A 14281-nucleotide genomic window follows, 5' to 3' on the forward strand; every position below is an offset into this window, starting at 1 on the left:
GATATGCAAAGAATGGGGGAGGCAGAGCCAGAGGAAAACATCATTCAGGAGTAGAGCTCCTTATTTCAGCAGGCTGGAAGAGCTGGATGGGCTTCCAGTTTGCCTCATCAAGTGCTCCAGCCAGTCTTTGACTTTCAGTAAAGCCGATGAGCTACAATACCAAGAGACAAGTATCTTGTGTATTCAGAGAACCAAACTGGTGAGTCAAGAAGAGACCTACCAGGGAGCTGTACACAGGCCACTTGAGGCTGAACGGGGAAGGTGTCCATCTTCCCACAGGAATGGGAGCTGCCAATGGAAATGACTGATACCACCACTGCTGACAGCAACTTTTGCCCTGCAGAGGCTGGGAATGGGTGCTCAGTGCAGTGCAGAACAGGGCTGGACAGAGGAGGAGGAAGCTACCAGGAAGAGATGCTGGCGTGTGTTGCAGGAGCTCAGGAAGCCACCCAGGGAAACATTCCCGCCTTGCACTTGCGCAGCCACTGTGGAGCAGGCTATTCCTCGGGAAATCCAGCGCAGACATGCCTGGACTCTGGCACACACACAGGCTGATCTGGGTGGCTTCTTCTGCGGTTAACAACAGTGGTTTAAATTAGCCTCAAAGCAGGGACACCGTTTGCTCAGCCCCAGCTGCACCCCCACGAACCTCCTTTCTGAAAACAATCTCTGTAGTAGGATGACTAAGGCGAGCTGCCTCCGTTCAGCATCTCACAGGGGTTCACGATGAGCACAGGGCTGGGGGGGAAGGGGACTTTTCTCCTCTACAGGAAGCCAGCAACTTCCTGCCAATTGGATGGCTCTGCAGCGTGCTCGGCAGCGAGCTGGCACGGGACCCTGCTCTTCTCTTGCAGGAACGGCCTTGCCCAGTTCCAGAGCTCAAACCAGTCCCATTAAACTAAATGCCTCAGTCTCCTATGAAGTCAGAAGAGCGAGGTGTTGCAGCTGTCTTTCGAGACCAGTAGAAAGTAAGCAAGTGCTTCTCCACTGACTTTGTAAGAAAAAGAAGGTCAAACAGTAGGGCTAGAGGCTCCCTGAGGCCACTTCACCCATTTTGGAAGAAAGTCTGGAAACAGGGCCTCTGTCCTTTGGAAAATGAAGATAGAGTCTTTTGACATGACAGCCTAAAGGTTGGAGCACCAACCAAAGAAATAGGAGACCTTGGATTATAAAGTCTCTGGCTTGAAGAGACAAGGAGCCACTTTCCCCACCTTTCAGGAGAGTTCCTAGACCCAGTAGTTATCTTCAGGGACTTTCTCAGAGGCACTTGCAGCTGATGTATGTAGGTCATCACGCAGGTGGCCATGCAAGAACTGCAAGCCCCAGAGGGCAGCAGGCAGGACCCAGCTCCTACGGTACACACAAGTTCCCAGCAGACCACAGACAGATTAAAAACCAGCGCTGCTCCCTTTGACTGCTATCTATCTGGCCAGGTGACTCTTCGTGCCCCATATGGCCATGTGAGCAGCCGAGTTTCAGCAAGGGAGGAGAGCACACTGTGGCAGGGAAGGTGCCACAGCTTCCTGAGCCTGTGCAAGTTTCTGGCTGATCTTTGGTCTCCCCTTTGCAGGACAGGTAATCTAACCGTTCTTACAAACCAGTGTGTGATACCCGTAACCACAAGATGACCTTAGAGGAAATAGTCTGAGCACTCATGACTTCTCAGGCTTCATCAGGAGCACACTGGCAATCTGTTTAAATCTGAGGCTCAGCTGAGCTTGAGGTGAGACAGAGGCAACCATCCTCCCGAAACAGACATTTCTGAGCAGGCCGAGGTGCCTGGAGTGGGGTAATGAGGGATCTTTAAACCCCAGCAGAGCTGCACATAATGCTGTTAGGTGCCTGCTGAGTTAAGCTCTACTGAAAAGCAGTTAGACCAGGTTGCTGTCTGTAATTAGATGAGTTTGCTAGCAGGATGAGTCACACCTTTTGAAACCCATCTCATCTCATGCCTGTGCTGCTGCAGAGAAAGCATTAAATGCACTTTGTGTCTGAACCAGACAACCCCATCTCATGCCCTCTGACTTCACTCACCTCTGTCCTACACTTCACTCCCTCCATGCGTTTTCCTATGGTGTTCAAGTCTTAATTGCTTGTGGGATGCAGGGTTAAAGTTTTATCAGCCTAAGTGGTTTTAATTGCTAATCATGCTGCATGTGACATGTGACGACACAGTCACACATTGAATTAGAAAAAAATAGTGAAAGAACAGATAAAGGTGACCTAATAAGTATACTGTGGGTCATCCATATTTTCAAACCGATTTTGATAAGGCCTCTTATAAAAATTGAAAGAAGGAATAAATAACGCCAGCCAAAGGGCAATGTTCATATGGATAATGAACCAGTGACATGATAGGAAACAGAATTACAGGTTACAGCTCCCTCTTAGAGTCAGCAATAGAAGGACACAAGAGCCTAAACAATCTGATCAAACTTGATGATGAGAATAAAGTGTAGGTACCACTGCTGGAAAAGTGTCTATTCGATACTGTGGATTATCCAGCTCACCTGCTCATTATGGATATTTAGATTCATAGCAGCCATTTTTACTGACTAAAATAAGCTTTTATTGCTTCTCTCTTTGGATAAATTAGACATCTAATTTGGCCTGTTTCTTTACCACAATTTGAGGCCAGGTTCTTGTTGCTGAATGCCAGGTCAAAACTGATTCGTCAAAAAATAGCTAGCCTGCCTTTCAACTCCCAGACAAGATAGATGTTTGAAAAACGATTTTACTTGCAACGCACCCAGATGTGATCCAATGTCCCTGAAAAAGGACCACTACTGCTTTTTTAAGGAGCCTAATTTTCAGGGCAGAACTTCACTTTGAAATGCTAGCGAAGTGGTGGTAGGTTGTGAGGCAGGCTGGATGATTTAAATGCAAAGGCGTGACAGAGTTAAGCAGAACTGTGAAGCACACAGTGAAAGATTTTCTGTACTTTCCTATACTGACCAGCTCTAGGAAATTAAGCAAGACAGTTGCTGATATAAAAGGGAGACAAATATTTGTGATGAATCAAAAGAGACCATTTCTTTACGTACTATATGGTTGCCCGTTGGAAGTGAGCTGCTCAGTGAGGTCACAGGGCCAAATTCTGCAGCCACTTTTTTTTAAAGTCAGGTAATTTTATGACCACTGTTCAAGCGCTGTAATTTAGGCAACCCAAGATAATGATAAGTGGAACCAAACCAACGCGTGTTTCAAAGCTTATGGTCCCTGAGGACAAGAACGAGTGTCTCTCCTTCAGGAGTGTGATAGGGCAGGAGCATGGCCTCCTCTGAACTTGCTGGTGGGCACCCCAGTGGAGCACCCAGACTGACGGTGGGGCAACTGCTCGGCAGGGTCCCAGGTGCCCTGGAGCACAGCACTAAAATCAGGATTAGATAGTCATGCATGCAACCTAGTAGGGGTAAATTCTGAAGAAATAGCCATCACAGCCAGGCCGTGTGAGGGGAGCCAGCAATGCAGGCGCCTTGAGAGAAGGGTCAGACCCCTGAGGAGGGAAGAGATGGAAATAGTCCACAGTACGATGCTGTGACAAAAGGTCACACATCCCTAGTATATCTAGAAGAACTAATATAATTGGATATGGTTCTTTTCTCCTTTTCTCATCACAGATTAGGCCAGAAAGATTGGCTTTGCCTCCACAAAAATCACAGGCAGAACAGAATCAGGGAGAGCAAAATCAGCTGAAAATGAAATTACAGGGTGGGTTTAGAAGAAAGCAGTGGAAAGTTTTGGAAAAGAAGATGCCCTGGGAAAAGGCTGGTGAACAGTGCAGTTGGCTGGAAACCCGACAGATAAAACTGTTGTTTTGCAGGGGCTTCATCTAGAAGGTGGCTCCACTCTGGTTAGCCAAAGGCGACAGGACCAGAAGATACTGGCCTTAAACCTCTGCGGGAGATGTTCAGGTTAAATATTAGGCTAAATATGGAGAGGCTAGAATAGCTGTGCAGTGAAACACCCTGACAAAGGACCGCCGTGGAAGCACCAACGCTGGAGACATTCAAGGCTAACGCTAGACAACTATCTGTGTCTGAGAGGTGGTTTGGGGATAATGAAATCAATCCTATCATGGTTAGGAGGGAAGGTCTAGCTGACTCACTAGAAATCCCTGCCAACCTGGACGATACACTGATAACCCCACAGGCCTTCTGCCTCCAGCCTCCGTCACAAGACTGCCGGCTTCCTCCAGCTGCCTGCCTTCAAGCCCCTACAAACTGTTTGTTTTTGAAACAAAATTTCAAATCATTTGAAAACATTTCCAGTTATATTTTCATCCACATTAAAAAGTGTTTTTCTGGTCAGAAAACTGCCAAAAGAAGGAAAATGTCTTGGTCAGCAGATTCAGTCTATGAATCCAAAGCCATATTATTACATTTAGAGGAAAATAATTTTCTGTAGTTCCCCTATTATCTTTTGGCTATGCACCCTCAAGAGAGGGTGAATCAGATGTGTTCTTAGCTTTTCAATCCCAGGATAAATTTGTAAGTCTAATCATGGGGAAATGGATTTATTTGTGAACCTAGCATACAAAATCTGAGGCTGAGGGAAAATGAGCAGGGAACCTTTCTGGACATTTTCAGTATAGTCCCTTTACCAAGCAAAAGTGCACCTTTTACACTCCCATGTTGGCCTTGGACATGACCTTTCCCATTTCTCGTGACTGTAATGCCTCAGCACAGCCAGGACCTTCCCAGCTCTAAAGTCCTTGCAGGATCAGAACAAGAGTTGTGAAACACAGTATGTTCTCTCCCTTTAGCTATAAGCAAGGTAAACAGTGGTGGCTCCCACATATGACTGCTCGAGAAATCCCTTTTCAGCAAACACAGCAAGAGCTTCAAGAAATAGCTTTGCTGGCATTTGTTCCATATAGCCTAATATCTCCTTAGGGGCTGCGGCTACCATCCCAAACAACATTTCTATGGCCTGCGAGGCTACATCCTTTTCCTGTGAATCAACATTGGCATCTGCTCATCCAGAGCATTCAGGAGAAATATTTGCTGTTGCCTGGAGACTAAGATGGGAGAAAAAGTATCAGGAGTCCTAAATTATTTTTGCAGCTCTTCCTCTGATACTGTGCCACTCCCAGATGAGTCCCTTCACTTAAAACAGCTGCGTGTCTCAGGGCTTTTCTAATCTATGGAATAGGTAAGGCTGTATTTGCCAAGTGGCCAAAATATCTGTAAAGTCCTCCCAGACCTGCACAAGAAAGGAATCACACAGAAGTACCCAGCATATTTACTACATGGGCCAAACAGGCTCTACCTATCTTTGTCAGCATCTTCATTTCTTGCACTTCCCAGCCTCTCCAGGAAAGAGATAAACCCCAGAAAGCCAGAATGACTACACTGAAAAACGTCCAGCCGGCTCCTTTGCCAAACGGTGGCCTCATAGCCCCGGAGGCGCTCCGAACATACCAAACCTATGGCTTTGCCTCTGCCAGACCGGTGTGGCAGGACTTTAAACACAGGAACGATGAATGCTGAAATGTTTCCACCAGCTCCAGTTGCGCTTTTCACATAACACTGACAACTGCTCTGTATGTGGGGGGACGGGGAAAACTTCCTTCCACCCAGAGGTGCAAGTCGACCCTGGAGTTGGCACTCGCGTGTTACACACAGCCTTACAACCCAGCGGAACTTGCATGGAAAAATGTCACTTCCATGTGTCGACTAAGTTAATGTGGCAGGGATGGTGGGTGGACATAAAATGAAACTACGAAAAAGGATTAATTTGCAGCTGGCGCGCAGGCAGGGAGAACTCCAGTCCTCTTGTTTGCTCAAAAAAATGGCAGTTCTGACTGAAACCCAGCTGAAAAGGAGAGGTTAAGGCAGTGGTAATAAAAAAAATCAAAACCAGGAAAAAAAAAAAAAAAAGCAAAAGTTAAGAAAAACCTCTCTGGAAATTAAGATGTGGAATTCAAAACATTCGCAGTATAATAAACTCAGCCGAGCCCATAAAGCTGCACCAGCCAAAAGGAGTTCTGTTCTGCCTACGAGGAAACAAGAAACCGCGTCATGCCTGGCAGCAGCCGCCCCACAGCCCCGCTTCCTCCCCGCTTTATTGCAGAGCTGCGCTGCTCGGTGCCCTCGGCTATGTTTAACGCGGCGTCTGTTTCCACTCTAACCCCTTCAGTTTGGAGGGGGAGGATATAAATCAGCTGCCGAGCTGCCCACAGGGCTTAGTCACAGCAGGTATTGGTTTAGGGTGACTTAGAGGAACTTTTTTTCGTTGGAAGTATTCTAGGGAATAAGCTTGGGCTTTGTGAGGAACAGGCATTGCTTGACGGGCCAGAGAGTCTCCAGACGAAGGACATTTTACATCACCAGGCAGAATCAGCTTCTAATATTTTGGGCCGAGCTGGCCCCCAGCCCGGAGGGCAGTTCCACCATTTCCCACCAGCCTCCCTGCCAAGCACAGTCCCGTGGTCCTTCCTTGCGGTCCCAACTCTGGAGGAAACAGGGAACGGTGGCTGCGCCTCCTGCCATCTCCTAGCCTCAAGAGACCCTCTGCGTCTGGTGCTACCCCCTTCTCCCAGTTAAGCTTCCATTTAGTGCTAGTTTTGCTGTTTTCCTCCTGTTCATGGCTCTGCTATTACCACTCAGCCTGCTTCTGGTGTGGGCTCTTCCCGACCCCTCTTCTTTGGAGCCCAGGTAAGTTATTTTTACCCATTTTCATTTCACTCACTGCACTTTTGCCTATCACCAGAGCACTCGGCCAAACATCTCAGCACCTCCCTGCACAGTAACTAACCCCCCAGCATCGTGGCACACAAAACCATATGTGTTTATGTTTTTCTTTCCACAGCCCCCATTACAAGGGGCATGAGGAGCCTCCCTGCAGTACCAGCCCACATTCCTCCCCCATGGTTATCAGCATCATGCTGTCAAGTCAGTGCCATCTCTGCACGTATCTGCAACCTCTATCTTCTGCAGCGCATCTGTAGCACTGGAGTCAGAAGCCTCCTCTGTTCATACGCTGCCCATTGCACCTTCTTCCTTTGCAGCCTCCCAAATCCTCTTTCTATAGACTCAAGCCCATGCCAGATTTTCCCAGCACTGGCCACACAAATTGTAGCAATTAGCAGGTGTGAAGGGCATGCTGTGGTTTTCTCATGTATTACTGCATCGTAATACTCATATCCTTGAGCATAGTCATCAGATAATACCCAGCAGGCTACATTAGCCAGACCTGCTCCCAGCGCTGCTGCTCCTGAGCCACACTGGGGAGATGCAGTTCATTAGAGTTCTTGCATCCAACTTCCATTAGTTAAGAAGTCTTCAGGCTCAAGGCAGCTTGACTTCTCTCTCACCCTTGCTAACTGAATGCTGTGGAGACTTAACTGCACCTCTTCCCCTGCTCCCCATCTCCCTCACAGTGACCTCTTCACTTCCCGTTGTGTTGTCATGACCTCTCTGCTTTGCAAGGCCCTGCAGAGCCTGGTGTCCCCAGGTGATTCGCGACAGCAGCTCCAAGTCCCATTCCCAGACCAAAGGGAGAAAATTGAGGCCAGCTTTTACCTGTCTTCCAGATTTATTGCTATTGTTTTCAAACCTCCTGAGTTCTTTTTCTCTCAGCCTCCCAATCTCATGACTATGCTGATAGGGCAAAATAGAGTCAGGGCCAGGAACCTTGAGTATTTTTTTACCTTTTTTTTTTTTTTTTTTTTTTTTTTTTTTGGTACTTGCAATTCTGGGACACCATGCCTATGTCCATATGGCTTTAAGCAAAGGCTGGCCCAAACTAAAGTAAAAGTAAAAATAAAGACAGTCTGTTCTCATTTTCCTTAAAAACAACAACAGAACCCTAGTTCACTTTGCATGTCTTTTCCACAGAAAAGTTTGGGAAATAAGGAGACCATTTTTCCCCACAGCCCCCAACTGCCTTGCCCAAGAGGGCAAGAAAGCAGTGCTGTGCTAAAGATGCCTCAGTACAGAAGCCACACCTGCTCTGTACCAAGGCGGTAGATGGTACAGTCACTTGGACACCTACAACTCTTGCAGAAATTAGAAAGGAATGAGGAAGATACCAATGTGGGATCTGAGCCACTTGGAGTTCTGCAGATCAATGTCATTACGTTAGTCTTTCCAGAGAGGCAACTGGCATAGACAGCTGGACATACTGGCTGTAATTCCCATAGACAGCTAGAAGTGTTGAAGGTGGATAGCACTAGAGTCCTCTGACTTCAAAGACAAAAATGCAAGTAACATCTAATGCCTGCAGCCTGAAGGCATGGATCCAACCTTCTTATGAGGAGGACATGGCAAGCAACCATCGCTGCAACCAGTAGTACACGAGGAGCAGCAAGAGCCACTGCAGCTGTCCCCTGCCCCACAGTAAGAGCCAGAACAGCAACCTGAAAAGTGCACTGAGGCGTGCTCTGCAGTCCAACAGGTATCTCATCCCTGCAGGTGCTTCACTCTGCCCCGAGACACTGGGCACATCAGGAGCAACTGTGCCAGCATACAGGCCTGCTCTTTCTTCCTCAGTACTCTGAAAGTCCCAAGAATGAGCCAGAGCATGGAAGAGCCCCTAAGTCACAGGAGCATGTACCTCAAAACCGTCCTTCCAGGAATGCCCGTTTATTCTCCTGAGCCTTGGCTTGGATATTAACAACACCTGGCCAGCTGCTAGGGAAGACAGACGATAAAGCTACAAACAACAGCACAGACAACTCATTCACTGAAGTTTGGAGGAAGCAGAAGCCCCACTAGACTAGCTTCTGCCATATATCCAAACTACAGTGGAAGTCAGTGGTATCAGATCAGGTAAATCTCCACATTGCTGGAGGCTCTTGTGTGTGCTCTCTCTGTGTCTCTCTCTGTCCGTCTTTAAAGTTGTTTCACAAAGTAAACTTCTGTTGCTGCCTATTCTGGTATTCTCTAGCCCCTGTGTGACCTAGCTCAAGGTTAGTTTCACACAGCAAAATACCCAGTGATAGAGTATTTAGCATTAATAAACTCACAGAAGAAGAATGCTGCTGGCCTCCCAGAGCTAGTGCACCAGAATGACAAGAGAAGCACACAAGCAGTGTGAGTGACGAGCTGCTTTTACCACAGCTTCCCAGTTGTTTGTCATACCAATAGCACCATGCAACTAATACAACTATTTTCTTCATCAATTATTAACTGGGCAAAGCACATTTGTTTGAAGAGCTGTGCAGAAAGTCCAAAGAGGAAGCAAACAGTTTCAAGCTCCATGTACACCCCCTGCAATGGGTTTGGGATCCTCTCCAGATCAGATAGGCCTCGCTCTTCAGGGGCTAGACAGCTACTCTTCCAGCAAGCGGTGAGGAGACAGGCTCGGGCACTTTCTGCAGCTGGGTGCAGGTCTTCCAGGTAGGAACTTCTCTCACAGGCAAGGCCTCACCGCTTTTGAACACAGGGGCAGCGCTCCTGTCAGCAGAAGGTATTTGAAGGACCAGGACTGTGCTTGAGGCTCTTCTCTCAGGCACCAGCATGCAGAACATCCTGTGTGCCAGTTACGTGAGCATCTGCCAGCAAACTCCACACGCAGCTTTTATACCGCTTACAGGAACCAACTTCAACCAGCCACACTCCTGTCCAGCATCTTTCCTCCACCTAACTCTTTTAATGCCAGACCATGCAAGAAAGCAAGTTGCAGAAAGCCAACAGCAGAGAAGGTACATCGGTGTAAGCCCTGGGGTATCCTGAAGCTTTTGTTTGGCTGGAACTTTTCCAGTATAAATTAGGAAATGTCTCTCCTTAATGTAGAGGCATGTCAAGGCAACTGGATGATCAGTGGTTCAGCAGCAATATTCCCCCCCTGATCTGGAAGAGAGCTGGAGCAGGTTCAGATGAAGAGTGCCAGGCTGTCTCCAGAAGAGAGCTCGAAGGGGAAAACACAAGAATTACAGCATGAGCAGCACTGGCAAAGAAGCATCCCTAAACAAAAACACAGGTTTCAGAAGTTTCTGGGATCACTGTTACATCAAGGTGCACGATGGCTCAACTGCAATAGCAGGATGATAAGCATACCTAGAGGTTTGACTTTAGGTCCGTATTTCTCTTCCTTGTAAAACACCAGAACAGCCACTTTGACAAAGTCAACCAGGATCACTAACAAGCCAGACCTGAAATTTAGAAAATTCACTCGAATTCAACAGCCCACAGGAGCCTCCCTCAAAGTACAGCACAGGCTCCCCCCAAGGGGAAAGGGCCTGTTCCCTACAGCAGGACCAAAAGCCAAACTAAGAATCAGGCCATAAGGATCAGACAGAAACTCGCAGGAACAACTCGAGATCAGAAGACTCCAGTAAGAGACAGACAGGGTTAGAGCCCATGGTGGGAAGTCACCTCAGGATGACACGGAGCTAACTGGCTGGATCAGTGAGGAGGGATGGTGGGTGCCAGAGCACTCAGTGGGCATCTCAGGGGTCAAAAGGAAGAGATCACCTGCATTTGAGTGGTTATCTAAAACCAGCACCTCGATTTTCGCAATTAAAACCAGCTTCACTGTCAGTTTCTTGAAAAAACTTGGGGTTTATTGATTTTAAACTGCAAACAGTCGTTACAAAAGAGATTCTCTTTTAAATAAACTCACACAGAGAGGAAGAAAAAGCAATGTAGTGAACAGTAACAGGGGGGAAAAAAAATTACATTCATTATTCTCTTTGTGCCAGTCCCGTTCACCTCAGCAAGGAAAACTCCAAACTTGGAATACAGAAATGCAAAGACAAACTGTATTTGGAATGTCTTCAGATAGGCACTTTGAGCCAAAGGCTTTTCTCCTTGAAGAATTTATATAAAAGAGGAAGTAAAAATGTCTTCCTTCCAAACTGTCGCACAACAGAGCTCAGGTATTTACATTCTAAAGCCCAGGTATGCAGGACCCAGGGAGAGGGGGAAGAGGAGGAGAAGAGGAAAGGCAAAGAAGCACATTAACTCAATTTGCAGTCCAACACAAAAAAAAGGGGGGGGGAATTCTAAAATAAATAATCCAAACACAGTTTTTGCATTTTTTTAAATTAATTTTTCATTTTTTAAAATAAAATAACCAAAAAGTGTAAAGTTACAAAAAATGTCATTGTAGTATAATATATTAAACTGTGGGGAAAAAAGGAAAAAAGACACTTCACAATCTTAAGATTAATATGGAAGATCATAATTTAAACATAAAAGAATATATTCTATGGATTCATCATCCCGATAAATATGAACAAAATTAACAAAAAAGCATAGGTTTCGGCAATAAATACGTTTTGATAAGTTAAATAAGCTTTTTTTATATTGTTGTGCAGTGACAAGCAAAATTTGCTCTCCAATTTCTGAAAAGTTATACAAAATTAAAAACCCAGAAAAAAAAAATAATAAAAAGCTTGGCGTGAGTGCTCTAAGATAGGTCTAAAGTACTCTAGAGCAAAACCATTAAAGCTATGTCTACTGGAACTTTGTTTACACGAACTTGTGTGTGGAATGACTTCCGTCGGCCCCACCCCCTCTATTTCTTTATTTGTTTTAAGATGTCACATGAACACACGGGGAACTTTTAGCACCAAAATCACGTCTCTCATAGTCCATCTGATTTTTGTTTTCACTTTTTTTTTTTCCCCTCCCAGTCAAAGTCCCACTCATGTTACAATCTTTGTCCGTTCTCAGTTTCTCTTCCTGCAGACCTGAGCGGATCCAGGCAAGATTAGTCTTTAAGGGGTGGGGGGAGAGAGAGAACTGGATGTTAACAGTTGTCCACATGCCTGAAGCCTAGCGGAAACTGGCCAGTCGGGAAGGGACTGGGAGAGGGCGATGCAGTACGTGGCCAGTGGAGGGAGCTGGATCCGGACATTTCCTGCACATCTGGAAGTGCATAGAGCTGCTGGTGCCCTCTGCAGCTGGAGAGGTAAATACAGTCACAGTGAAAGCGTTAAAGGCACTAATTTTGTAAACGTTATTGCTTTTCATCGTAATTTGGCACTTAAGGTTTAAGCCAGTGGGTCTACGACAGGCAGGTGGACAGGTTAACATCCAGCTCGGACTGGGGAGCGGGGTGGGGGAGTTCAGCTTAACATTGTAATAGAGGTGGGGAGGAGCAGGAGGAAACCCCAAATTAGTCGTCGGAGATGGAGAGTCTGCTGAAGATGGGAAGACGCCTTGAGGTGTCCAGGACGGGCGAATCCGAGCCGCTGTGGCTGCTGCTGGAGCTGCTCAGATAGCCCTCCTGGTCGGAGAGGGAGTCCTGAGGACTGGGCGGCGAGTCAAACATGTTGGGGGACTCGGACATGGGCCTGAACAAGAACGCAGTGGGCGAGCCCCCGCTGGGCACCTGCACCCCCATGCTGGGGGCGAAGAGACTGACCAGCTCCTGGCTGGAGAAGGTGAAGGGGTTGCTGGCGCAGTCAGGCAAGGTGGGGGAGCCCAGCAGGTCGTCGGCGCTCAGCATGGGCGGCGGGGTGATGGAAGTGGGGCTGTCCAGCAGCCCGCTGGCAGCAGTGCTGGGGAAGCCGGCGAAGCTGAAGCTGTGCTGGAGACGGGGTCGGTCGGGGACGGCGGGCTCCCGGCCCCCCGCCACGGCGCGGCGCTCCTCCGCGTTGTGGATGAAGTGGCAGCGCGGCCCGTAGGGGCAGAAGCCGATGGTGTGGAAAGTGCGGCAGAGCTCGGTCTTGTACTTGGGGTGGCGGGTGAGGCTGCGCAGCTCGTGGATGCCGTGGGCGAACTGGCACTTGTCGCCGTACTTGCAGGCACCGTTCTCCTCGAAGGGGCGGCACAGCTCCGTCTTGTAGCGGCTGGAGTTGACCTGTCCGCCGGGCTGCTTCTGCTGCAGCAGGCGCTCGCCGCCCTCGGAGAAGGAGCGGTCCCGGAAGCGGCTTTCGCGGGGGCCCAGCATGGGCGCGGGCTCCCCTTTGAGGCTGCTGAGGAGCTGGTTCTGGTGGAACTTGGAGTTGGGCAGGGTGACAGAGTGCCGCCTAGGGAAGCCCCCGCCGGCCGGGGTGCCCACCGCCTTCCTGTCCAGCAGGCACCCTCCGACCCCCGAGGGGCTGTAATTCAACATCTTGTTGCTCTGCAGGAGGAAAGCAGGATGCCGTCAGCGGCGCCACCTCCGCCGCCCCCGCCAGCGGCCCCCTCCCGGGGCGGGAGGCCGAGCCCGGCCCGGCCCGGCTCGGCTCGGCGTGCCGGCACCGGGGCGAGCGCAGCGGCGGCTCCGCGCTGCCCCAGCGCCGCGGGTGCCTCCGGCCCTGCCCGCGCACGCAGCGCTCTCACGCGGGGTGGGGGGGGTTAGTGATAATAACGCGGAAAGCCGGAGCGGGGCCGTGGGAGAGCGCTGCTGCAGCCCGCGTCCCGCCGCCGCGTCCCGCGTGGGGCGCGGGCGCGCCCGGCCCCGCTCGCCGCCGCCGCCGCGCTCGCCCGGTAGGAAACAACCCCGCAGCGCCCCAACTTCACCAAGAAAAAAAAAGAAAGAGGGGGAAAAAAAGAGAGGGAGCAGCGCAGTGGCCGTGTTTACCTTGCATATAACTTCGCTCAGGTCGAAGATGGTCGGCGACACCAGGGCTGTGGACATCTTCGGAGAGCACGGGTGGCGGTGGGGGGGAGGGAAGAGCGGGTGCGGTAATAATACAAAAATAAAATGAATCACAGTGTAAGGAAGGCACAGCCTCCAGCGCCCGGGCTCGGAGTCCTTCCCCCGCGGCACCAGCGCGCCCGCCCGCCCGCCCGCCGCTCCCCCTCTTTCCAGCAGACTTGGGCTAAAAGCTCAACTTATAAAGTTTCGGACTTACGCCCCGGGAGGCGGAGCTGGCGGCGGGAGGAAGGGGAGGAGGAGGAGGAGGGCAGGGTGATTGACACCGCGGCTGAATCACCCGGGCGGGCAGGCCCAGAAAAACTTTCAGGAGGAAGAAGGGGCGGGGGGTAAAGAGAGGGGGAAAAAGGAAAAAAAAAAAAAGAAAAAGAAAAAGAAAAAGAAAAAGAAAAAGAAAAAGAAGAAATAAAAAACCCAGCTCAGCCGCTTCTGAAAACACCCGCGGAGCTGCGCTGTATTTTCTTCCCTGCCCCCCGTGGCTGGAGGAGTGAGTGAGTGAGTGAGTGAGTGAGTGTGTGTGTGTGTGTGTGTGTGTCCGCGCCGCTCCGCGCGCACAAAGCCGCTTGTTTGCGCCGCGTTGCGTTGCGTTTCCACGCGCGCTCCGCGCCCGCGCGCGTTCCTTCCCCCAGCGCCGGCCCTGTTATGCAACCGCGCGCGCTGCCTGCGTTTTCCACTGCCGTATAATTAGGTCACCTAATTGCGAGCACGTTTCTGTAGAAAGCCCGGGGTCGGAGCAGGAATCCGT

At 49.5% G+C, this 14281-nt stretch overlaps 1 protein-coding gene across 1 annotated transcript; it reads right to left on the minus strand.

Moving 5' to 3' along the window:
• Nucleotides 1-10488: 10488 nt before the first annotated feature.
• Nucleotides 10489-13697, minus strand: ZFP36L1 (ZFP36 ring finger protein like 1). The gene is made up of 2 exons (XM_062577351.1): nt 13462-13697; nt 10489-13020 (listed from the first exon to the last, which is right to left on the minus strand). Exons 1-2 carry the CDS (start codon nt 13516-13518, stop codon nt 12070-12072), a joined length of 1008 nt encoding a protein of 335 aa, XP_062433335.1. The 5' UTR covers nt 13519-13697; the 3' UTR covers nt 10489-12069.
• Nucleotides 13698-14281: the final 584 nt, after the last annotated feature.

This window comes from Rhea pennata, chromosome 5, assembly GCF_028389875.1.
Source record: "Rhea pennata isolate bPtePen1 chromosome 5, bPtePen1.pri, whole genome shotgun sequence".
Classification (NCBI taxonomy): domain Eukaryota; kingdom Metazoa; phylum Chordata; class Aves; order Rheiformes; family Rheidae; genus Rhea; species Rhea pennata.